This window comes from Eptesicus fuscus, chromosome 9 (genome assembly GCF_027574615.1).
Source record: "Eptesicus fuscus isolate TK198812 chromosome 9, DD_ASM_mEF_20220401, whole genome shotgun sequence".
Classification (NCBI taxonomy): Eukaryota; Metazoa; Chordata; class Mammalia; order Chiroptera; family Vespertilionidae; genus Eptesicus; species Eptesicus fuscus.
This window is the reverse complement of record NC_072481.1, coordinates 4,162,172-4,188,096: the sequence shown is the minus strand read 5'-3', so window position 1 is coordinate 4,188,096 and position 25,925 is coordinate 4,162,172. Positions and strand designations below refer to the sequence as shown.

The 25,925-nt window shown below is 43.0% G+C and overlaps 1 protein-coding gene and 1 long non-coding RNA gene across 3 annotated transcripts in view; one reads left to right on the top strand and one right to left on the bottom strand.

Annotated features, from left to right (window-relative positions):
* RERE (arginine-glutamic acid dipeptide repeats) overlaps positions 1-25,925 on the top strand; it is a 397,399-nt gene that overhangs the window by 239,828 nt on the left and 131,646 nt on the right. The window contains exon 7 of the mRNA XM_008151740.3: positions 13,156-13,260. Coding sequence (XP_008149962.1) covers positions 13,156-13,260 — 105 coding nt within the window. The remainder of the gene's footprint in view (positions 1-13,155; positions 13,261-25,925) is intronic.
* LOC114235240 (uncharacterized) lies at positions 1,171-16,539 on the bottom strand. 2 transcript variants are annotated; one of them, XR_003621419.2, is made up of 2 exons: positions 16,385-16,539; positions 1,171-1,384 (listed from the first exon to the last, which is right to left on the bottom strand). It is a non-coding gene; the product is annotated as an uncharacterized LOC114235240 (long non-coding RNA). The 2 variants fall into 2 exon arrangements; XR_008556945.1 differs by lacking the exon at positions 16,385-16,539 and adding an exon at positions 10,498-10,701.

Below are 25,925 nucleotides of genomic sequence, written 5' to 3'. Positions count from 1 at the left end.
GTCCCTAGGCCTGGCCAGCAAACAGGGCCAATCAGGGCCTTCCGGCTGCCGACTAGGGCTTGTCTTCCCTGGCTGCTGGCTGGGGCCTTCCTTCATTCTGTGTTGCCCCCTGGTGGTCAGTGCACCTCACAGCAAGTGATTGAACTCCTGGTCCCCGGGTCAAACTCCTGAGGGGACACTTTGCATATTGGAGATATATATATATATATATTTTTTTTATTTTTTTCTGGAAGCCTGGGTCCATGTACCCCTAAGCTAGCTGTTTAGGGGTTCTAATCTTCTTTCCATCCCAAATTAGTCTATCTCTGTACTATGTTATGGGCAACCAGGATTATCTTATATACTAAAAGGCTAATATGCAAATTGTCCCCTTGGGAGTTTGACCTACTGGGAGTTCAGCCGCTCGCTGTGTTGTGTACTGACCACCAGGGGCCGGCGCAAAACTAAGGAAGGCCCCGGCCGGCAGCCGGGGAAGGAAGGCCCCTGATCACTGGCCAGGCCTAGGGACCCTGCCTGTGCATGAATTTCATGCACCTGGCCTCTAGTAAGTATATAATGATTGAAGTAGGTTAATTATATCTATGTATAAATTCCCCAACCATCCCATAGCATTTACAAAGTTCCTTTACCTCCTGCAAGTTCTTACTTAAGGAGTTTCATGATCCCTCTGAGGTATTACTTTTGCAGTTTAAGATTCATTTCCTGTTTTTAATCTGTTGTTTTTATATGTGAAATAACTTCAACCTACAGCATTTTTATTGTTTTGTCTATGCATGCTTAGTACTTCATTAGGTACCATAACTTGTCAGTCACATTTTAACTTATCCGTTCATCATATCACATGTTATTGAGCCACAGTAGGGGAAAGATTCTGGAGGTACTGGGGACACCTAACTGAATAACTCTCTGCCCTTGAATACCTCATGGTCTTTTAACAATTCTTTTATTTGAGGCTACTTGTAGACACACAGAAAACTTGTAAGAACTGAGTTTTCATATGTCCCTCCCCAATCTTCCTTAGTGTTTACATCTTACATTACGATAGTATAGTTATCAGAACCAGGAAACTCGCATTAGTCCAATACCGTTTACCTAAAGACCCTGTTTGATTTTTGCTAATGTTTTACTTCATTCAGGCTGCTATAACAAAATACCGTAGACTGGGCAGCCTACAAATAACAGAACTTTATTTCTCACAGTTCTGGAGGCTGGAAGTCAGAGATCAGGGTGCCAGCATTTTGAGTTCTGGTGAGGGCCCTCTTCTGGTTTGTACACTGCCGACTTCCTGCATCCTCACGTGGCCGGGAGCAGAGAGGGGAAGCAAGCTTCCAGGCCAGCACCACAAGACCCATTTTGTCCTTCCTCTTTCCTTTGTAACTTCTTCCTGCAGCAGCAAAGAACACGTTCTTATTGTTTAAAATATATGTATATTTACTTATTTTTATTCATTTCTGGAATACACACAACTTAGTTTCCAAATTTATAACCCATACCCCTATGAGAAACACATTTACTGACTAAATTTTTGTCTTTGTCTTATGTATAACTAGAGGCTCGGTGCATGAAAATTCATGCACTGGAGGGGGGTCCCTCAGCCTGGGCTGCCCCCTCTTACAATCCGGGAGCCCTCAGGGACAGGAGGCAACCCGGCGATCAGGGAAGGCGTCGCCCCATCACACCTCTTCTGCTGCCACTGCCGGCAGCGCAAGCTTCAGCCAGCCTGGTTACCTGAGCCTTGGGCCGGCCCAGCTGCCATCCGAGGCTTGCCTGTGCCTCGGGCCAGCCCTGGGTGGCTGTGGGGCTGAGGGGACTGGGGGACTCTGGAGGCAGGTGCGCGGCAAGGCCGGGCCCACCTGGGGGCGTGCCTGCCGCCCTGGCGGGGCTGAGGGGACTGGGCGCCGCCATCTTGTGGCTGTGGGTGCTGCCATCTTTGAGGGCGTGGCATCCAATTAGCATATTCCCTCCTTATTGGCTGTGGGGGCTGCCATCTTGCGATGGTGTGAGGGTCAATTAGCATATTCCCGCTTTATTAGATAGGATAATCAAAGCGTAATATGCTAATTAGACTGGACAGCTGAACAACCTTCCGGATGAAGCTGGGGCTGTGAGGGCCAAGCCTCTTGCACGAATTTCATGCATCTGGCCTCTAGTAGTATATAAGCATGATACTGTTTTCCAAAGTTGCTTACATATGTAAATTCTGTTCTTACATACCTTCCAAAGGGTGGTTCTGCTATTCATTTGTAATATGGTTAAATTCATTTGTTGGACTTTGCATTCTATTGGTTCCTTCTGGTTTATTTGGACTGTTTATTTATCTTTTGGGAATGCAAAGGTTTGTGGACTATTGCTGTGGTTGGTACTAAGGGCTAGAGCTGTACAAAGTTATAGCCTCCAACCCTGCTGTCATGATGAGTCCCCACTGCCTTCTCACCCACCTCCTGTGGGTAATTGATTCCTTTACTTCTTATTCTTCTTGCATTTTCTCTTCACAAATGAGCAAATACATGTCTGTATACACTAAAAAATAAAAATAAAAAAAAAGAGAGAGAGAGAACTATGCAAATTGACCATCACTCCGCTACGCCCACCAGCCAATCAGGAGGGAATATGTAAATTAGAAAGACAAAAATGGCAGCCTCCCAGCTGCTCCAGGTGGAGTGGCCAGGCAGGGCAGGACGCCTGCTATGAGAGGGAGGGCGAAGGGCGAAGGGATCTACTGGAGCTGTACTCCTACTGCAGCGAAGATGAAGACTGCAGACTCTAGCCGGAGTCTGCAGCAAAGACAAAGATGGCAGACTCCAGCCGGAGTCTGCAGCAAAGATGAAGTCGACAGTCTGCAATGAAGATGGCAGACTCTGGCTGGAGTCTGCAACGAAGACGAAGATGGCAGACTTTAGCCTTAATCTGCAGTGAAGACGGCAGACTCTGGCCAGAGTCTCCAGCGAAGACGAAGATGGCAGACTCTGGCCGGAGCGAAGGCCTGGGTCCCAGGTGCCAGAGGAAAACTGGTGCTGGAAACCAAAGGAAAGAAGGCCTATTGCACAAATCTCTTCATGCAACAGGCCTCTAGTTTTATTATAATCTCTTCTTTCTGATCTGAAGTGTAGCATGCTATAGACACTCTGTACTTTGCTTTTTTCACTTAGTGTCATGTTCTGGAAATTGCTCCATATCAGTGCACAGAGAACTTCCTCATTCTTTTTTTGAGGGCTGCATGGTACTCCATTGTGTAGACGTACCATAGTTTATTCAGCTGTGCTTTCATATATGGGCATTTCCGTACCCAGGGTGTTTCAATCATAAGTGATACTGTAGTGACTGTGCTTGTGTATATGCATTTCCTTATTGCTAGATGTGTATCTTCATGGTGGGTTCATAAGAGAGAGAATGCTATGTTAAAAGGTTCATGTATGTGTGATTTCCCTCCAGAAAACATATACCAGTTTGCATTTTCTCCAACAATGTATGAGACTTCCTGCTTTCCTAACAGAATGTGTTGTCTTTTGTTTTTTAAGCGTGCCAGTCTGATAGATGAGAAAGCGTACATATCTCGGTGCTGTTTTACTTGTTTTTGCTAACATTTTTTTATATGTATGAAGGATAATTTTGCCTCTTTTTTGGGAGTGAAGCATCTGTTTATGTCTTTATGTTTGTTTTTTTTCTTTTTGTCTCTCATGTTTTAAAAGTTTTTCATATATCTGTTGTATGTTGCAAATATTTTCTCCCACTCCTGTCACTTTTATGTGTTTTTTAAATTATGCAAAGGCTATTTTTATCTAGTCCCATTAATCAGTCTTTTATTTCCTCAGGATTTTGAGTCATAGTTAGAAAGCCTTTTCCTACACCAAATTTAAAGAGGAATTCTACCCAGTTGTCCCAGCACCATTTATTTAGGAAGTCTGTCTTTACCTCTGCAGCTTGAGATGCCACCTTTGTCATATATTCTTTTCCATAAGTATTCTGGACTTACCATTGTATTTTCTTCAGTCTCTTTATGTGCCAGCATCACAGTCTTTGAATTATAGAGGCTTTAAGCTATGTTTTATTGTCTGATAGAGCTAGAGTCTCCCCCCGCCCCTTTTCAGCGTTTGTTTTCCATGTGAATTTTAGTATTAACTGTTTCAGTCCATAAAGCCGATCGCTGGCATTTGTATTAGGATTGCATTGAATCTACAGGTCAAGCTGTGGGGAAATGCCATGATGGGTTTTCCAGCTCAAGAGCAGGGGGATTTTTCCATTTGTTCATGTTTACTGTTACTTTCAGGAGTGTTTGAGAATTTTCCTCATAGACATTTCCCCATTCTTGTTACATTTATTCCTACACATTTAAACTCACAGACAAGAGAGTAGAAACCAAGATGGCGGCATAGGTAAACACCTAAACTGAAGCCTCGCACAACAATTTCAAAAATACAACTGAAAGACAAAACAGACGTCATCCAGACCACAGCAAAGCTGGCTGACTGGAAATCCTACAACTAGAAGGAAAAAGAAAACCACAAGGAAAATCAGAGGAGCTGTAAACGCCTGAGTTACGGAGACACAGGCGCGCGCGTGCGGAGAGGACGGAGCCAGAGAGGACGGGGTGGCTGAGTGCCTGGCTGGCGTTCTCTAGCGGGAAGGAGATAAAAGCTCCAACTGTGCTGAACCCCAGTTCCTACTGCACTGAACCCAAGTTCTGGGCGAGACCCTGGGGACCCAGGCTCATACTGGAGGAGTCTGGGCTGTAAGGCGGAAACTCAGGGGAGCAGTGAAAGGCAGAGCTCCAGAGGCACGCACGTGCATGCGCGCAGAGGACGGACTGTTGACTGTGCTGCTGGATTGCCCTAGCGGGAAGGAGACAAAAGCTCCAGACTGTGCTGAACCCCAGTTCCGACTGCACTGAACCCCAGTTCCAGGTGAGAATCTGGGAATCCAGATTCATTTCGGGAGAGGCGAGACTGTTTGGCAGCGGGTGAAACTCCAGGGCGCCTTTCTCTCAGAGGTGCTTGCAGCGAGTACCGAGGGACACTGAGACTCAGGAACCTCATAGGGCAGGGCTGACAGGAAGCCAAAGCTGTAGACTCCACCCTGAAACTCCGCCCCATCCAAGCTGAGCACAGAGGCTTTTCCAGTTTTGCAAGTCTAGTCGAATAAGGGTGTCTCCTGCCGTAGACACAGCTGATCCTCACAGCCAATTGGACTGGAGGTCAACCCCTCCCACTGATACCAACAACAATCAAGACTTAACTACAACAAGGCTGTACACACAGTCCACAAAGGGGTGCACCAAGAGTGTCCACCTCAGGTAACTGGGGAGGCTGAGCCACTGGCCCATATAGGACAACTAGCACACAAAGCTACCCTACCAACTCAGGGATGCAGCGAAAATGCAGAGACAAAGAAACAGATCACAAACCAAAGTAATGGAGGAAAACAAATAACTGGAGATAGAGTTCAAAACCACAGTTATAAGGTTTTTCAAGCATTTCCTAGAAAAGGCCGATAAATTTAGCGAGACCCTCGAGGATATGGAAAAGGACTAACTGGAAATTAAACATACACTGACTGAAATAAAAAATATTATACAGACACCCAACAGCAAACTAGAGGAACGCAAGAATCAAGTCAAAGATTTGAAATACAAAGAAGCAAAAATCACTCAACTGGAAAAGCTAAAAGAAAAAAGAATCCAGAAGTTTGAAGATAGTGTAAGAAGCCTCTGGGACAACTTCAAGCGTACCAACATCAGAATTATGGGGGTGCCAGAAGAAGAGAGAGAGCAAGATACTGAAAACCTATTTGAAGAAATAATGACTGAAAACTTCCCCCACCTGGTGAAAGAAATAGACTTACAAGTCCAGGAAGCGCACAGAACTCCAAACAAAAGGAATCCAAAGTGGACCACACCAAGACACATCATAATTAAAATGCCAAGAGCAAAAGACAAAGAGAATATTAAAAGCAGTAAGAGAAAAACAGTTAATTACCTACAAGGGAGCACCCATACGATTGTCAGCTGATTTCTCAACAGAAACTGTGCAGGCCAGACGGGAGTGGCAAGAAATAGTCAAAGTGATGAATAGCAAGCACCTACAACCAAGAGTACTCTACCCAGCCAAGCTGACATTCAGAATTGAAAGTCAGCTAAAGAGCTTCACAGACAAGAAAAAGCTAAAGGAGTTCATCACTGCCAACCCAGTATTATATGAAATGATGAAAGGTATTCTCTAAGAAGAGAAAGAAGAAAAAGGTAAAGATAAAAATTATGAACAACAAATACATATCCATCAACAAGTGAATATAAAAATCAAGTGAATTAACCCTTTGCACTCGCTTGCTTTTTTCTCGATTCCTTTATTCTAATGCTAACCGTGTTGAGTCACACTCGACATCCGAGTGCATAAGGTTAAAAATCTGATGTACAGAATAAACTAGTGAATATAATAGAATCAGGGCATAGAAAGGGAGTGGACTGACAACTCTCAGGGGTAAAAGGGTGTGGGGGGTGCGGGAAGAGACTGGACAAAAATCGTACACCTATGGATAGGACAGTGGGGGGAGGTAAGGGAAGAGGGTGGGATGGGAACCAGGTGGAGGGGAGCTATGGGGGAAAAAAGAGGAACAATTGTAATAATCTGAACAATAAAGACTTATTAAATTTTAAAAAAAAGAAATTAAAAAACAAAACAAAACTCACAGACAAATATTGAAATGTAGACCCTAACAATAGAGAATACACGTTCATCTATGTACCTTGGCATATTCTTAAAAAACAAGCATATATTACGGCACAAAAAAACCTCTCCGGTTAAAATGGAATAATAATAAAGTTTACAAATAAAAACATAGAGCAGAAAGGTCCTTTCATCTGGAAATTTAAAATGTCCTATTAAACAACTCCTGGTATAAGGGGAACCACACATTTAAAATGATAATACAAATACTATAAACTGGAATGTATGGCATGCATTTAAAGCAATGATTAGAGAAAAACTAGTTATACGAAACACATTGATTTGAATAAAAAACAAAATTAAATGAATTCAACTTCCAGCTTAAAATGATAAAAAGAACAACAAATGAAAAGGATGCACTGCTGTTTGCTAAGTGTATGTAGAAGAAATACTGACGACAATTATATTTAGCAAGTGGGGAAGCACAGGGACTTGAGTGGGAGCAGTGTTGTATGTCGTTATACTTAGAGCAACCACTGAGAAAACTGTACAGAGTGATCTGCTAAAACACTGTAAATAAATCCGCATGGAATCTTGACAAATGTTCAGATAACCCGCAGGAAGGCAAGAGAAGCAGAACTAGAAACAGAAGAGGCTTAAAGAACTCCTATGCCTGTCATTAGTCAAATGGCTTATACTAGACAACATACTCACTGTTCCAAAATCTGTTCTCCCTTTTATTTCAGGTAAAAGTGAAATACCGAAAGCAAACATGCTACTCTAAGCTTCTGTCATCCTCACCAGTTTCTCTGAGGTTTGCCTATGCTTGGGGATATATGAAGTCTTTCCCAGGTTTGGGTAGTGTCAAGGGAATGAATTTCTGGGCCAGTTTCCATTTGTATTCTCTCCTTGCATGAGGCGGTTCTTTTCTCTCTCCTTCACCCCTTCAGATGGCCACCTCCCACTGGCCAGAGGGCTCTTCAGATGCTGCCCTTCCCAAGCTGTAACGGGCACCACACCGAAGGGCTACCCCGGCGGGTCTTTTTTGAAAGCCCTTAGGACATGGGCCTTTCCTGCCTTTAGCCACGTTTCTGTTAACAGTGAAGTATCACTTTAGAAATAGGGTAACAGGACTTTAGGGGACTCCAAAACCAGCTGTTTCAACAAGGCGGGAGTGATGGCGATTTTCTCTGACCAGTCTCTCCTCCTGCCTTCCACAAACACGGTCATACGATGTACTGCTTTTGATAGAGAGCACGATGAGAAGGGGACTCTGGGGGAAAAAGGAAAGCTTAAAATGTACACATATGCATGCATTTTTAAATGTAAGCACTATTCTTCAGCAAGAGGTGCTGTGGAAAATGCAGGGTGGGCAAGGGAAGGGTCACAATTGGGAGTCTATGAAGCACAGAGTTCATTCTTGAGTTATTTATTAATTATGTTGTTGTTTTCCATACTAACAACTGTAAACCTACTTTGTCCCACTCTGTATTTCAAAATGGGTGCCACCCAGTCAGAGCCATCCATAGTGGCCTCACCTGCTCCTGTCAACCCTGTCTTCAGCTCTGCTCTACTCAGGGCTCAGTGCCGGAGGGCTCATTAGCCAGCAAATGTAGCAACTTGAAACAGCCACCCCTGCATGCTAATGACTGTCACTGTTTTATTTTTCCCTAATACTTTAAAAATACACAGTAAAATGCAGTTTTTTAAGTTTACATTTTCATAAATTTCAATAAATTTATTCGACCCTAAGCAAGGCATGGAATAGTCCCACCATGTGAGAAAGTTTCCTTACCTACTTTCCACTCAAAACTTCCCACCCAGAAGCCGACAACTATACTGTTTCTCTTACCATAAATTATTTTTGCCTGTTCCACAACTTCACATAAGTGGAATCATGCAGTATATACTTTTGTGTGTCTGGGTTCTTTTTTTAAATATATTTTTTTTATTTCAGAGAGGAAGGGAGAGATAGAAACATGAATGAGAGAGAATCATTGATTGGCTGCCTCCTGTACACCCCCCACTGGGGATCGAGCCTGCAACCCCTGCATGTGCTCTTGACTGGAATCGAACTCATGACCCTTCAGTCCTTAGGCCGATGCTCTCTCTATCCACTGAGCCAAACCGGCTAGGGCATGCCTGGCTTCTTTTGCTTAGTATTTAATTTTTGAGAATTTCCCATGTTGTGCTATGTATCAGTAGCTCCTTTGTATTGTTGTGTAGTATTTCATTGTACAAATACATAAGGATTTGTTTACCAATTTCCTTGCTGGTGGGCATTGGGACTATTCCTAGGCTAGTATAAGTAGTGCTGCTATGAAAAAGAAACAAAAAAGCACAAAGACAGGAGTAATAAAAATAAAAGCAAAAGTTAATGAGAAAAATACTAGATCCGAGTAATCAAATTCTTTAAAAAACTCTAATATATCATTAAAAATACATTATGACCAACTGGAATTTATTTCAGGATGCAGAATAGATTACTATTGAGACTGTTAATAGCATTTATCATGTTAATAAAGCTAAGGAAAAAAAATGGATCTCTAAAGGCTAAGATTATGATCATTTCTAAAGCTAGTATCATATTTAATGGGAACACCCAGGAAACATTTCCACAGGGATCAGGAACCAGGCAAGGATGCCTATTCCCACTACTTTCCATGTTGTATTAGAGGCATAGTGCAAGTAGAGGCTTAACAAATGGTAAAGAAGAAGTAAATACGTTTATTTACAAATCAGATAGCATATCTGGAAAATCTCAGAGAATCAGTGATTAAATGATATCAAATACTAAAGAATTCAGTTGATTAACAGGCTATACATGTAATTAAATGGGAAGCAAATAGAGGACATATAATTAACTAGTAGCCCGTTTGCACGAAGATTCGTGCAATAGACCTTCGTTCACCTGGCTGCCTGCACCAGTTTTCTGCCGGCACCGGGGACCCAGGCCTTGGCTGTGGCCACCGCCTTCTGCCTTCTTTCAGGGTCCGGGCTTGGCCCTGGGCAGTGGCCTTGGGCTCGGCTGCACCCATCGTCCCTGCGGACCGATCGCAGGAGCCGACCCCCAGTGGTTGGCTCCTGCGATCGGCGCAGGCACCCCGCTGGTGCCCCAGGCCGGGAAAGCCTCAGGGGGCTTTCCCGGCCTTGGGCTCCGCCACACCCTAAAGTCCCTGAAACGGTTTCTTGGTGGGCGGTTGATGGGCGTGGCTTGATTGGTGGGCGTGGCTTGGGCATAGCGAAGGTGCGGTCAATTTGCATATTTGTCTATTATAAGGTAAGATAGTAGATTAAAGTCCTGTTTATTCCAGCTTCATAGTCATTTATCAGATGGTATCCTTCTATTTCTACTGCTTTTGTCCTTCCCTAAACCAGTGGGCTGCCGTCCCTAGGGGACATTGGGCATTCTCGTGCTATGGTTTTGATTGTCACAGTGATGTCGGAGGGGTGCTGTTGGGTAGAGGCCAGGAATGCTGCTAACTACAGGAGCGCTTCTGACAACCAAATGTCAGCAGTGCTGAGACTGAGAAACCCTGACTTAAACATATTTGATTTCTGATGCCTGTGTTTGGAATTGTGGGGGGGGGTAGGTTTTTATATTTCTACTTAGTACATTAATTACTCAAGTTTAAGGGTTACCTTAAATTTGAGAAATAACAAAGAATAATAAAAGAAGAATTACTTTCCTTTAGTAATGGACAGTGATGGTGAAAATAACTTACTTTACATAGCACTGAACAGTAGACGTCTTCGTGGACTTCTTATTTGATCTTAATGCTTTAATAATTGGTGCAGTAGGCATTTTCATCCCTATTTAACTGCTGAAGGAACTTACCTGTTTCTTCTTGGCTTCAGGGACTAAATCACTTCAGATAGGCGGGCAGTAAGTTGCTGAGTGAGTGCATTCTTCATCTGTAAAAGTGATCTTACCCACTTCCCTTAATTCCAGCTAAATACTGGAGGTATGGTCCTGGGCCTGAAGAGTTGATACCTTTAATTATATCTTTAATTGTATCTTGTTGTAGCTGCAAATTCGTGCTTCTAATAGGACTTTCTGCAATGATAGGAATATATAAATATGTGCTGTTCAATGTGGTGGCCATTAGTCACATGTAGCTATTTAAATATATATATATACATACATATATATATATATGTATATATATACAGCATATATATATATATATACCACATATACATACACTAGAGGCCCGGTGCACGAATTGTGCGGCGGGGGGGGGGGGCGCGGGGAGGGTTGGCTACCAGCCCCAAGGAGGGAGCCGGCCCTCGCCCACCCTGGGAAAGGGGCCGCATCCGCTGCCACCCACCCCCGGTTCCCCGTCCCAGCCTGGGACCAAAGGCCCCGGCAGGGTAGGGAGAGAAGGTGACAGTCACTGGGCCAGGCATGGGAGGAACAGATGCCGGACGCCAGTGCCACCATCAGCACCCTGCCACTGCGTGGTTCTCCTTTCCTCGCTGCAACACTGCGTGCTGCCACTGCAGCAGGTGGGCAACCCCCGGGGAAAGGGGAGTTTGGGAACAAGACAAACCTTCGTGTCGAGGGCTGACTTTCAGTAGATCGCAGCGAAGGAGCTGCTGGGCTACATACGAAACCCCAACCCAGAAGCAGGTCTCTCTGAATGGTTTAGCACCAGGGGCTGATGCGGGGGCGGCCAGCTGGGGGGAGGGGCCATGAGAGGTTGGGTGTGGGAGTGCACTGACCACCAGGGGGCAGCTTCTGTGTTGAGCGTCTGCCCCCTGGTGGTCAGTGTGTGTCATAGCGACTGGTCTTTCCGGTCGTTCTGGTCATTCGGTCGTAATGGTTGCTTAGGCTTTTATATATATATAGAAGATATTAATTAAGATTAAATAAAATTTAAAACTAATTTCAATTATACCATCCACATTTCAAGTGCTCAATAGCCCTGCATTTTCTTCTAATCAGTAGTTCACAAAGGAACTTTAGTAAATCAATAGATTGTTTTATTTCATTTTAAAAATGGAAATTGTCAGAGCCCATCTTAGCTTCTGCCCATTACGGAGGCTTTGGTCACAGTTGTTTAAGTCCTGTGGGAAAGGGGGACATTACTTTTTCATTGGAGGAAGTGAATGAATGGCCATTCCTACGTGGCTATCCCTCAGCCAGTTTCTTTCACTGACACGTTGGCCCAGTGATGGGCAACCTTTGGAGCTTGGTGTGTCCAACTTTGCCAAAAAACTGAGCATAACTCGGGTAGTGTGTCACTTTGAGGAAAAAACATTATTTCGCAAATGTTTCATCCTCAGGAGCAGTAAATGTTTCATCCTCGGCATACGGCCGCTGAGCCGCGTTTTATCAGAAATGGCTACGCGTGTCAGTGCTGACACACGTGTCATAGGTTCGCCATCACTGCCTTGGCCTTTAGCTGGTATGTGTGTTGTAAACAAATAACTCCCGGATTCCCCTGGGAGTGGAATGCTGTTGAAGCAGTGGGAGGGAGGTCACGTCATGCCACTGGGAGCATCCTGGCGCACTCTTGATGTGCTTTTGGTCTTCCCGTTTCGCCTACTTTAACCATAACTTTTGGCTTCCACTTGGTATTAAAGGTACCTTCTGTAACCACTGAGGGAGCTGCAGTTCTTCAAACCTCCCTGCTGTCTAGGATAAACCTCACTACTTTCTAGCTTCTAGGGAATTATTTCAACATGCATGTGTGTAGTGGGAAGGTGGGACCTACTGCATGGTATAATGCTTCTGACATTTACATTTGGTGCATGAAACACGGCTTAAGGAGTTCCGCAGTACTGGAGAGTCTCCAGCTCTATCGTGGTTTACGTTTTGTTGGTCGATGAACCTGGAAATCTTACTCCTCCTCATCGCAATATTTTTATGGGGATGTGTTTTTCAACTTAAGTCCTTTAATGTTAAAATTTTGGGGAGGTTTTGTTTGTATATTACAATGCATCCATATATGTTAAAAGTTAAAATTGCTCTGTTTTAATTTTCAAGTCAGTTTATTTCTTGTATGTTAAACGAGAAAAATCTATTTAACAATGACACATTCTGCCCATCGTAAGGTAGCAGGAGGAAGGGCCATTTTGCTTTGATGATGTAGAAGGGCTTTAGAGGGCCATTTTCGTCATTTAACTGTGGTTTTACGTTCCCCCGTCATTTCTAGTTTAATAAACTTTCATCACAGTTCTGCCCACAATTTATCTTCGTAGTTTAATTTTACTGTATGACTAAAATGCTGAGATAAAAGCAATTAAGTTGTAAAGTTGTAAGTTGAAGCAGTCATGAAACAAAAAAATATATTATACTGGGCATTTTCTTCTTTTGGGAACTCCCAATTGTTTGAATAGACAATTACAGAGTTTGTAGCTACATTCTACATGTTCTTAGAGTAATATGGATTTAGTTAATACCTCCCCCCACTCCTACCCCTCCAATAGTATTTTGGTTTACAAAGCAATTGAGGGTATTACTAATGTATTTTTGTTTGTTTATTTTCAGAGGGAAGTGTAACATCTCCCATTTTTCTGACATATTTGCTGCTAGAGAGTTTAAAGCCCGGGTGGATTCATTTTTCTACATATTAGGCTATAACCCTGAGACAAGGTAAGTGAGTCACTTGGGCCCACTCATTGAGAACTTCTGCTTTTCTGACTGTGTGTGTGTATGTGTGTGTGTGTGTACATATGGGTAAATACTAATAAGGTTAAAAAAAAAACAACAACCTTCCAAATCCTGTAGTAAAGCTCTTTGAAGGAGTTGTAATGAATGTCTTTGGTGTCTAAAGCAGCTTTAGTGTCTTTTTATCAAAAAAAAAGGAAACGTGAGAAAATTTGTGTTTAGAGAGGGAAAAAGACACATGTTTAGTTTATCTGTTTTGAATTTATTATGAATTGGCAGATAATTACCCTAATGTATATTCTGTCACACCTTTCATGATACCATATTGAAAACACTAGAACCTCATGAAAATATAAGGATTTTCTACAAATATAAGGATTTAGAAAGAAATAAAAGATACTTGGCTCAAGGAGGTTAGTGGAAGAACTTCATTAAGTATAATAGCAAGATAGGTAATTGTTTTAGGGAAAACTTTTTCCTGGAGGATGCTGAGAAATTATATGTTAAGACAGTCAACCTAAGGTCAGTAAAATGTACCATATTTTTTGTTGTGGTTGTAAGAGGCTGTAGGAAGCTCTATTTAGGTATATACAGAACAACTATAGTGGTAATAGCGTAAGGGTCACCTTTTTTGTTTACCTTCTTTCTTTAGAAAACAGTGAATTCTAGCTTTTATTTTCTCTTTAGAAGTTTGCCCTATTCCAGTGACAAAGAAGCTGACCAATGTTAATATTGCAAAAGCATCTTATATTTTGAAATGTTTATTTTACATTTGCATTTATTGACTGCCTGGTCATTCATGTCTTCCTGTTGCCCAGAGGAAATGTGGAACAGTTGAACTTGGATTTCTGTCTAGACACAAAGGAGTCTGTTATTTTAGTGATGTCATGTTTATGTAACTATTTGGTAAATAGTTGTCATATCGCACAAGCATATGTACTAGTGAATTGACTAAGTTGCTTTTGTGTTTTAAATGTTTAACTTTTAGGTTTATCACACCAACCAGATTATGTGTATGTAACTCATTTTGGTTATGCATCTCTTTTTGCTGAAGGCATATTAAAAAGTGGCATATAACTTACTGTGTCAGCGAGGGACTCACAAGTTCCTCCTTCGTTTTCATGGTGTGTCACTGGTAGTCTTTCAGCGTGATCCTTCCCATTTGTTTTAAAGTGTGGGTGAGGTGGGCAAAAGGGGGACATCCTTTGTCTCTCACCTGAAAAAGCAACCTAGAGACGTGCCTCTGCGGTTATTATATTTCAGAATGTTGTGTCTTGCCAGGGACTTGGTTGTCCAGGACTTTTGGTTCTGATGGCATTAGTTTGTTGAACACATGTATGATAGGGACCAGACTCGCCCTTGCCTTTAAAATGTGCGAGATGCATAGTCTCTTATCTTTAATTCTGAAATCTGAACACTGAAAAAAATCAAGATTTTTATGCTAAGTTTGGTGCTGACACTCATTTGATGGTCACACTTGACTTGAACTGATATGAAACTAATTCTTAATTTGTTCACTTTGTGTGGGTTTGCACAACTTGTATAGCAAAGTACTAATGTGATAGAATAGTGGTCATTTCTTGGATACTGTTGGAGTATCACATAGAATATGGTATATTTATCTAGTACCTTTCTAAATCCAAAAAGTTCTGAATTCTGAAAATCCTCTGACCCTAATGATCTTAGCTAAGGGATGATGATACTGTATTTTTGCTAACATTGATGTTTAAGTAACAAAACTTATTTTGGGGGGAAAAATTGGAGGCAGATGTTTTTAGCTTTAGGTAGGATACAAGCTAAAAGGGCTGACAAATGAGAGACTTGAATCTAATGCTGGCCTAAACTTGGAACCCTTAAGTGGGCTTTGTTTTTGGAGTTTGGTTTGACATTTCTGCACTCAGGGAGTGTTCACTTTTGCTGCGTGTACAAGATTCATCCCAAATTTACTTACGTAGTCAGCATATTCTGACTCAGGCCACTGAGTTAGGAGGGGAAGGTGGTAATGGTAAATGCAGTCCCAGAAAGAACACTAGTGGCCATTTGAGAGGAGATGCCTTTATCTTTAAATTAGGAAGCATGAGCTTTCCCCAGGACCAGTCCACTTGTTTCCCCTTGCTGATAAGAGCTCTTTAGGTCCCCAGCGTGCATTTAGGGGTAGCGAAGGAAACATGTGATTTTAAATGGAGCATTTTGTATTGATGGTCACTGGCGTATTGTCTCTTTCCCTTCCTTTCTCCCCTCTTCCCCAACATTGCTGTCTTTCTTAGAAAATTATCAGTGGTTTTGGTCTGTAGCATGAAACATCTGATTATATTCTTGGTACTTTGGTTTTCAATATGAGTCTTCTCTTAGTAATCCGGTGGAAAACAAGTTGAGGGCTCAGATCTGATCTTCTATCTTACCCAGGAGAGAATGTTCTCGATCACCTGCAATCAGCTGTACCCTCTTCACTTCTCTTCTTCCAGGAAGGGGCTGCTGCTGCTTCTGAGGCTTAGGGATTATTATTGTATTTAGTAGTAATCTTAAACTGAGGCATCTGCGAGGTCTTAAAAGTTAATCTTTCCCTGACTGACAATGGCGGTAATGTTACTAATATTAGCTAGTTAGTGAGCATTATGTGCCCGACTCTGCTCTGAGTGTTGTACTTAATTCATTTTATTCCACTTTGTTTTGAAACAGTCTCAATCTTACCGGAGAGTTGCAAGTATAAAAGACCCTTTCTTCTTCTTTAATTTTTTAAAATATATTTTTATTGATTTCAGAGAGGAAGAGAGAGAGAGATAGAAACATCAATGATGAGAGAGAATCATTGATTGGCTGCCTCCTGAAAACCCCACACTGTGGATTGAGCCCACAATCCAGGCATGTGCCCTTGACCGGAATTGAACCCTTCAGTCCAGAGGCCGATGCTCTATCCACTGAGCAACCCAGCTAGAGCCTGGCTTTATTTTTGATAAACATAAATTTTCTGCTCATAAAAAGTTAAGGAAGAATCCATTAGAACAGCATGTTCATTCACCTGCTCAGCTCCCCTTTATTTAGAAGTGTGAATGCTGCACCTATTATTTGCTAGGGGAGGAGAGGGGGAGGTCAGATAATGTAGACGTACCTGTGGTCAGCAGTCTCTGAGAAGACCTTGTGATAGGCCACAGAAGGAAGCAGTGGGACAGGCCATATGCAGGTAGTGTGTGCATATCCCTGCAGGCAGTCAGGTGACAGGTAAGGAAATGTCTGGCAGGTAGTCAGTCAGAAGCAGTAAGCAGGTATCGACTGTTCAAGACAACCAGCGGAGAAAAGAAGACCCAGGTCATTAGAGGCCCTTCAGGACTGAGGATAGTTCCAAGGTGTCCTTGGTGCAGGACAAGGCTTGGTCAGTGGGAACGTTCCATTTTTAGATCTGGAAGCATGGTTAAATGGGGCACAGTGCCTTACTTACGTACCAAACCACTGGGTTTCAGGGCTCCTTGACTTTCTCTGAGGAGGAGGACTGAACCCATATTCTGAAGTTGGACTGAACTTGGAGCTGGATGTTAGTTGATACAGTTGGGGATTAGAGCACAACGGAAGCAGGTAGCCAGGCAGGTCAGGCCCCTCAGTGCCACTAGTCTGCCCACTCTGCAGACTCCATGGAGAACTCATGGCTGAAGGCGAGTACAAGTATTTTTTGTTTGTTAGATATATTTTTAAATTTGATGTACCTAACTTAAAGAAGGGTTATGATGTTAGTACTCAGAACTCCCATATATAGTTTCCCAACTCACCAATTGTTAACATTTGCTCTTTTATTTTCATTGTATTTTATGTGTTATCTTTTTAACTTTATTACTGATTTGCTTATTATCTTCGTTTTTGCCATATTATTTTTCATATTTGCCATCTTTGCTCCATTACTATCTCTCTAGTATTTTTCTTTCCTGAAACATTTGGAAATGAATATTGGACATCAAGCTTCTTTTCCCCTAAATACTTCAATGTAGATTTTCCAAGACCAAGGACATTCTCTTATACAACCACCGTATGGCTATCAATATCAGGAAAGGGTACATTGACACAGTAGTGTATAGTCTAATATAGTCCATATTGAAATTTTGCCAGTTTTTCGAGTATTGACCTTTATTATAATTTTTCTCTGTGATCATCTGTTGGCATTTAGTTGTCGTGTCTCTTTATATCCTTAACCATTCTTTGTTTTCATAACATGTTTCTTAGCCTTTTTGGTTTTTTATGGCATTGACATTGTGGAAGAGTGTAAGCCAGTTTTGTTGAGTATTCTTCAATTGGGGTTTGTCCATGTTTCCTCCTGATTAGATTTAGGTTATGTAATTTTTGCAAAGAAATACTATATAAGTGGTATTGTGCCCTTCTCAGCGCATCAGATGAAGTTGAGGTATAAAATAAGAAAGTTGGGTGGTTCCAATAAAGGTGATTTTGATACTTTTCTTGCCCCAAAGATCTTGAAATCTCTTAAGGAGAGGGGAGGCACCCAGAAGAAGCTGTGATGAGATAAGGTGCAGCAAGACAGGAACAGATTCTCCCAGCTTTCCAAGCTGGCCCTGTGAGGAGGTGTCTCTAGAGGGCTGGTTGGAATTGTGGTTGAGTGTGTGGATTCTCCTTGTGAAAGAGGGTGAAAGAGGAGAAGATGAGCCCTATAGTGCACTGCCACCGAGGGGTGATGGACAGGGTGTCTCTCCAGCTGGTGTGTAAGGGATAGCTGTGAGTGATAGTGTCAGGAAAGACAGGCAATGAAGAGGATGTTGAAGTAGGCGGGGGTCACTACTGGGATCCAGTGTTGCAGAGGAAAGGCCCTAGGATGTTGGTAACTTGCCCTTAGAGTCACTCAGGGCCTTTGTGGGACCAAAACTATAGTCCATGTGTCTTGACTTGTTGTTATAGTGAGGGTGTTGTGCTGTGTTCAAGGAACAGTTCCCATGGTTTTTCAGAATAGTGATGAATTTATTAAGTTATTATTTTCAGTTGAATTTTTCCAGGAAGCATTTTCCATATAAAGGGATATGGTAAGTTTTTTTAAAAATACACATTTGAAGGAAATACTTTGGTGGTTATATTAATCTACTTGACTGCTAGGTTCTAATTTAATTGCTCTTCTTTTTAGAAAATCTTTTTCTCTAGACTGTTTCTAGTTATTTCTGGGGCATGATATCTTATTCTAGAGGCCTGGTACATGAAAATCATGCACTTGGGGGAGGGTCCCTCAGCCCAGCCTGCCCCCTCTCACAGTCCGGGAGCCCTCAGGGGATGTGCTACTTAGGGCTTAGGCCCACTCCCCGCAGTCTAGCCTCCCTCTGCGGGAGGCAACCGGGCTGATCAGGGGAAGGCGCCACCCCCATCACCCCTCTGCTGCTGCCACTGCTGGCCGCTGCACCTGCCAAGGTGTTTTCATCAACACGGACTCCAGTCACTTCACCACGAAAAAAAGTCTGTGTCCACTCCGGGCCTGCTCAAGCCATGCCATGGTGGCCTGGGCAGGCCCCCCTTTCTGTGTCCACTCTGGACCTGCTCAAGCCGCTCCGCAGTAGCTCAGGCATGCCCCCCTGAGTGTGTCCGCTCCGGGCCTGCTCAAGCCGTGCCACGGTGGCTCGGACAGGCCCCCTCCCCCCCATCTGTGTCTGCTCCAGGCCTGCTCAAGCCGCGCTGCGGCGGCTCAAGCAGGCCCCCCTGTCTGTGTCCACGCCCATCAGCTCCTGCCTGCACATGCCTCCGTCGGGAGCGGCCTCCGCCTTCAAGGCAGCGTGACGTTAGCGCTTGGAAGGCCTGTGCGAGCCTCTGCTGGGGGCAGAAGTCCCCGCCCCCGTCCCCACCCACCAGCTCCTGTGTGCACGCAGCCTGTTGACCGGTTGTGACTGGGACACTGTTAGGACCAATTAGCATATTACCTTTTTATATACACTGAGTGGCCAGACTATTATGATCTCTGAATGCATAATCTGGCCACTCAGAGTGTGTGTGTGTGTGTGTGTGTGTGTGTGTGTGTGTGTATTCAGGCCTGGTGCATGAATTCATGCACTAGGAGGGGGAGGGAGGCGGGGGGTGGGGTTTCCTCAGCTTGGCCTACGCCCTCTCACAGTCTGGGACCCCTCGGGGGATGTCCACCTGCTGGCAGTGGGACATCCCTCTCACAGTCTGGGACCCCTCACTCCTTACTGCTTGACTTGCTGCTCCTTAGCACTGCTGCGGAGGCGGGAGAGGCTGTCCAGCCTGGTGGTCAGTGCGCATCATAGCGACTGGTAGTTCTGGTCGTTCTGCCATAACGGTCGCTTGGGCTTTTATTATATAGACTAGAGGCCCGATGCACGAAATTTGTGCAAGGGGCTTAGCCTTGCAGCCCAGCTTTGTCCGGAAGTTTGTCCAGAAGGTCGTTTGGCTGTCCGGTCTAATTAGCATATTATGCTTTTATTATTGTAGATAGGGGGAATGCTGTTCTAATCTATAGATACTTGCTTCATGTGCTGGGTCAAAAGTAAAACTTTCCAAGTGTACCTGGCATTTCTTGTGTTGTGTAAATTACATTTTCGGTATAATGAGAGTTTTTATTTAATCTCAGTGTCAGAACGTGGTGATTTAGTAGCACGAAAGTGAGCACTAGGAAATGGAATGGGTTCTGCCTGAACTTTAGGAATCTCGAGGACACAGAGCACTCTTAAGCAGTTTTTAATTTCTTCACACTCCATTATATTCGTAGGAAACAGAATTGGCACTGCTTTTTCCTACCCTACCTCATCCTTTATACATTTTAGGGCGTTCATGGTCTCTCTTTTTCTTAAATTATAATTAAGTCATAATATAAAGAATCATCTCTTAGTTTTCAAAAACTCAGCCTACGTACACATCCAGACCTAGTGTTCTTATATGGCTGACAGTCCAGTTTGCCTTATTTTGGAGGAGATTGGGAGGGAGGGCATGAATGTGTTTTTAAGGATTTTAGCAAAATGCCTTGGCTGTACTGTGGGCAGTATGAATACTCACAGTGCTCAATACGACTAGGATCGTGTGGCCTTTCGTACGTGGCTTTAGCCATCGTTTCCGGTTACTGCTGAATGAATTCAGCTTCCTGGGCGGTGTTCTGAAGAAGTGCTGAGTTCTGAGGCAGGAGACTGCCGCCTCTTTAGATGTCGGGTGCTGGTGGCAGGTGTCCTTCCACCTCTTGATTTGGACCTCCCTGTCCTTACCATTAGAAATCATTCTTTCAGTTAGACATTCCTGACTGGGTGTCACTGCAGGGAATGTTTGTATTTATTATTTGGGGAGATTTTAGACTTCTTATCTAAAGGGGATGAAGCTCTTTGCATAGAATAAAGTTGTTTAGATACTCTGCTCCCTGTACCATCTCCCCATCTGCATTATGTTTGTGGCTGTGCAATACCCAGCACCCCACAGCTTTGCCAGGATTATTCCTGTGCCCCTTTCCTAAATGTTTGAAGTTTTCAGAAAGAAATTTGTGGGGTTGCTCCCCTTAAGTAGCTACTGCTATGGTGGTTTATTTTTTAATGTTTTAAAATGTGCTGCAGTGTTTCTGTTAACTAATCTTGTGTAGTTATTCATAGTGTATATTTTTATTCTATTCTTCTTGAAGGTCTTGCTACTTAATACCACAATTTGTTATTATTTTTTAAAGATAAAACTTGCTGCTGTCTTGACAGAGCAAGGCGTTTTTCGAAAGCCTCTCAGTGGCACTGCTCGCTGAGCCCCCGTGTTGGCTGTCTCGGATCCCCTTTTGAAGGCCCCACTTCCCTGCACTCTAGCTTGGTATGCGGGAGAAGCTGCAGAGTCTGTTGGCTGGGCTTTATTTACGGAAACAGCAGGGTTGAGATTGATTGCGTGGAGAGACAGTGTATGGATGAGGGAGGGTCACAGCACATGCTCAGTCCTGTCAGTGTGAGGGGGAAGTTTCTGCGTTCTGCGTGAAGGCTTAGGTCATAGCACACGCTCAGTGAAAGCTCTGTGAGGTCTCTCAGACTGCATGTGCCTCCATTTTGAGTTGTTAGAGTAGAAAAGGGCAGAGTTTTAGCAGGAAGAGAGGTTCAGGGAGGCAGCTAGACTCACCAGAGCCTCTGTTAGTCATGGAGGATCCATTCAGCCCCTGCAGGTAGGCTCATCTTCCTCTGGCCTCACTGAGACAGGGATGGTTTTTGCTGCTGTTTCTCACTTTGAAGATGTTTATGAATCATTTCATCATTCATAGTGCATGTGCCTGAGAGCCTTTAATTCAGCCCCGGTTGGCCATGTAGGTGGTGTTGCCAGGCATGAAATCAGAGCTAAGGATGGGGTCTGCCCGGAGATGCATTAAAGCAAATGGGGAACCTTGTGGGTCCCTCTGTCCCTGTCCTCTTCCCCTTTCTCTCGTCTCTTCCTCTGGGTGTAGTTTTCACCTACGTCTTGCTGGGTGCCCTGTGCTGAGCTTGCTTGCCTTCAAGCACCTGCAGAGCAAACCTGCAGGCTGCCGCGTTAGGAACGGCCCGGAGAGCTCTGTTTGGATGTTTTAGGAAGGGTGGTAGGTGGGCAGCTATTGGTTGCTTTGAAGGTGGGTGGAACCTGTTTTGATTGAGAGCCTGTTTGCCAGAGCAAATTATAATTCTTGTCATCTTTTTGTGACATCTGAAAATGAAATCGTGCACACGTTTTGACGTATGCAGGGGACAGTTGCGGATTATGGTTGCAACGGTATCAGCTTAAAATGGATTTTTTAAAGAAATGAAAACTTTGTACTGTCCAGTGCTCCAAAAGGAAGCGATCCTTTCTTTCTTGTGGAGCTTATGGAAAATTTCTTGGCAATTAAAAAAATTGTCTGCAGCGACATGTGTGTTAGCAGTTGAAGTTCCAGGTATTTTGTTTACTTATTTTGTTTTGGCAGAGGACGGCACTTGTGTGTGTGTATTTTGTTGTGCGACCTGCGGATTCTGTAGGAGAGGAGTAAAGAGAGGAGTTGACGCCTATTGAAGTGGAGGCATTGACCAGGCCAGGTTTTGTCCTCACAGCTTGATGGGGATGGACACTAGTCTTTTCTGGGAGCAGGAATTCCGTTTTTGTGTGTGTCCTGTTTGCAGATGAGGCTCAGAAAGATGGCTGTCACTATGGTCAACTTAGGGAGCCTACCTAAGTTGAAGCTTACCCCGTAAATACTAAGTGAAGTGTTTAAATTGTATTAGTTGTTCCTCTTTCTTTTGAGAAGGTTGGGGAAAGTGACACTTAAGTTTTGTGCATTTGTGGGGATGAAGGGAAGCCAACTATAGATGAATGTGCAACGGAAAAACTCATAGGGTGACCCAGGGAGAAATTCTTCATGTAGAGAAAAAGCGACAAGAGGAGGCCCTTGATTTTGATGGGAAGTTTGGGGAAGCTAATAGTGCATTCTAGACACTGAAAGCATGGCTGAAGTGGATCTGGCTCCTAGCAGGTTAAGTTTTAGGATTGCAGTTAAGCACGTGGATTATACAGGAGTAATATAGGGTTAGCACATTTATTACTGGTTTTTAATCTTTTTTTTTATTCATGTGAGAGCTGGCTTCCTAGTATGATTTTATTTACTTACTTATTTTTTTCTATTCTGATTATATTTATTTGAACATTGTATTTGGGAGTTTGGAGCAGATACCCACTTTCCCCAAACCAGACGGTGGTGCTTTTGGAAGGTGTCTTCTTCATTCTGTGGAGAAGCACATGTCCTCTTCTAAGTCTGCAGGTGTCCTTTCTTTAGAGAAACTGGGCACTGAGGACTTGTTGGTCATTCACCTGTGGGATCCTTGCAGGAGTAAAGGTTCAGGTTTGTTTTAGAAAACCCATTACTTGAATTAGGTGAACACTTATTGGGGAAACAGTTGTGGAACTACCTTTCTGTTCTAGGATCTTTCTTTCTTCTCAGACTTTTTTATTTTATTTTACATTTAGCAAATAAAATGTGAACAGGAACTTCTACTTATAGCTGAATCAACTCTGGTCAGGTTCTTCCCCCTTGTCTGGCTGGCTTGGTCTGGCCTCATACAAATATGTCTTTGTGGAGCTTGAGCGCAGCTACCTGTTTAGATGGTGAGGACTTAATAGTTACTATGGTGATCTGTGGGAACGGAACCCTTTGTTGTTAAGAGTCCAATGTCTATGTTTCAAATCCAGTAAAGTCACTAGAGCTATATCTTGGGTGATATGTGTTTGTTCTGTATGTTCCTGTCTTGGGAAAAAAATACTTTGGGAATGTTATTTGCTGGCCAGTCATCGTCTGGTTTTGGGTTTGTATGCTTGCTTGTCTTGGTGGTGGTGGAGAGGAAGGAACAGCACATGGAGAGTTATTCTCTTGGTGAGTGAAGTTGTCTAGGGTCCGTGTTGCCTGGACATTGAAAACATGCTAGTTAGTTTCATTTTAGCTCATTGCCCCTCCTGTTGTACTTGACAGTCTCAGAATGAGATAGAAAACAGAATATTTTCTGTTGAATGTGGTCATAAATCCCCTCCCAAACTGGTAATCATCTGTGTTGAGTAGTTTCTGATAGAGGAGGATACAAGTTCTTGAACATATCTTTAAAGCAAATTTGAAAGAAAGCTAACCTAGTCTCATGATATATACTCTACTACTTTTGGTCTAAGCTAAAATAGTTTATTCAAATTCATTGGGGTTATTAGACATTATTTCTAATGTTCAGAATTATTTGATCTATACATTTATTTGTCACCATTTGGTTGATTGTCTAGATTCTAAGCTTTGGGGCATGGGCCATGTCTGTTCTTTAGCCTCAGTTCCCAGGAGAGTGCCTGACAAATGGGCCTCCAGCCTAAATACGTTGCATAAATGAGTGGCATCTATGGTAAGAGAACAGACTAGATTTGGAGTTAGAGGTACGGTTCACATTCCACCTAATAAGTGACATTGGACCAGCTGTGACATTGGATAAATTCCTTCCCTCCCCTGAACCTCAGTTTTCTCATGGGTAATATGGAGACAAATAATAGTTCTTACAGTTGTTATTAAGATTGGATGAAAACTATGAAAGTGTTTGACATATAGTTGCTCAGTGTATAATTGTTATTAATTCAAAGGCCAACTCTACAATCTTTTGTAGTATGGTTCTCTCAAAAACCTATTTAATGAAAACAATGCTAAGAATTATGTTAGGAATTAATGGTAAGTTAAGTTAGTGACCAATAAGTTTAACCACCATTTACTGATCTCCGTTTTTTCTTATGCTCTTCGGGTGTTTATAGTTTTCTTTACACTTCCTGAATATCTTTGTAGAGAAGCTTTACTTCCATATTGCATAGCATTTGGTGTGCTCAGCATTCAATGTTGTTCTTTTCTTACCACTTTCTCTAAGTGTGTGTGTGTGTGTGTGTGTGTGTGTGTGTGTGTGTATGTGTGTGTGTGTATGTGTGTGTGTGTGTGTGTGTGTGTATGAGTGTGTGTGTGTGTGTGTGTGTGTGTGTTAATGCTTGTGTTGCCACCAGAGGTGCTGCTAGACTTCCTCCCACCCCCAATAGGCTCACCACTGCAGTGAAGAATAAGTCTGTGGTCATATTTTTATCGCATTTTTCAGAGGCTTCCCAGTAGGAACAAAGTGACATTTAGACGTTACTGTAGAACTACTTATTTGGTCCAAAGTCTCTCATTTTCTGGGGACACTCCATTTCTGTTCATTATAAAGTTTAATTTCAATATGTAAAAAATTAGCAACATTTCTGGTCAAGAGATTGGCTTAATCTTCAAATTCTGCTGCTTTGTAAATTATTTTCAATAACAGTGGGATTTTAAAAATAATTTTGTTTTCTAAAGCATCAGATATGTATGTGCGTGCAGCTTTGTGTTGGGCTGTGATCCTTACAGCCATGTCCTTCTTTGCAGCCAGTGATGACAGTGAAGCCCAGAAGGAACTCGAGGTGGGATGCAGGCATGTGCGGGCACTGCATGTTGCTGCGTAGTGGCCGAGGCCAGACAAGACATTTAGACAGTGGAGTAGAGTCATTGTAGCGCTTTGAAACCAGATTCTTCCTTACATGTTGTTTAACTTTTTTTTTTTTATCACTTTGTATGATATTAAATATTGTGTAGAGGCCATGTTTACTGCATCTTTTTGTCAGCATGGAAATCCTTCCTAGTCCTCGGCCAATGCCTAAATTCGTAGCCTGGAATCTGAATGATATATAGGGGTCCCTATGGATAGCTGCTTCTATGGCCTGGAATCCTCTGGAATTAACTTCAGGTAATCCCGCAAAAGAGCACCTTTATCTCCTCAGGTCTTGGTTTCTTCTGTTAAGCTGGAGGACTGGATTGGATGGCCACTAAGGGACTTCATCAGAGAATATTGTGATCCTGGTTTTTGGAGGAGTTCCTGTCTTGGTCGTTGCATTTGTGTATGAATTTTGGAACATTAACTCTTTCAGCTGTTGACTCTCTTTTTCTTTCGATGTTTTTGAATGAATACTGAATTTTGTTTCTGCTGGGCACTTTATCAAACCTGTTTCAGATTAATTTTGCTTGGAGGGCTACCCTTCAGTTACAAGTGACTTGATTGGATTTTGTAACAAAATGTTTAAGTTGCTATCGGTGGCTAAACAATAATTTAGTTAAAAATTTGGAGTCATTTATTCATTTAAAATATATTTAGTGAGTGCCAGTGGGCTCTGGGGATATAATGGGGAGCTAAAAACAG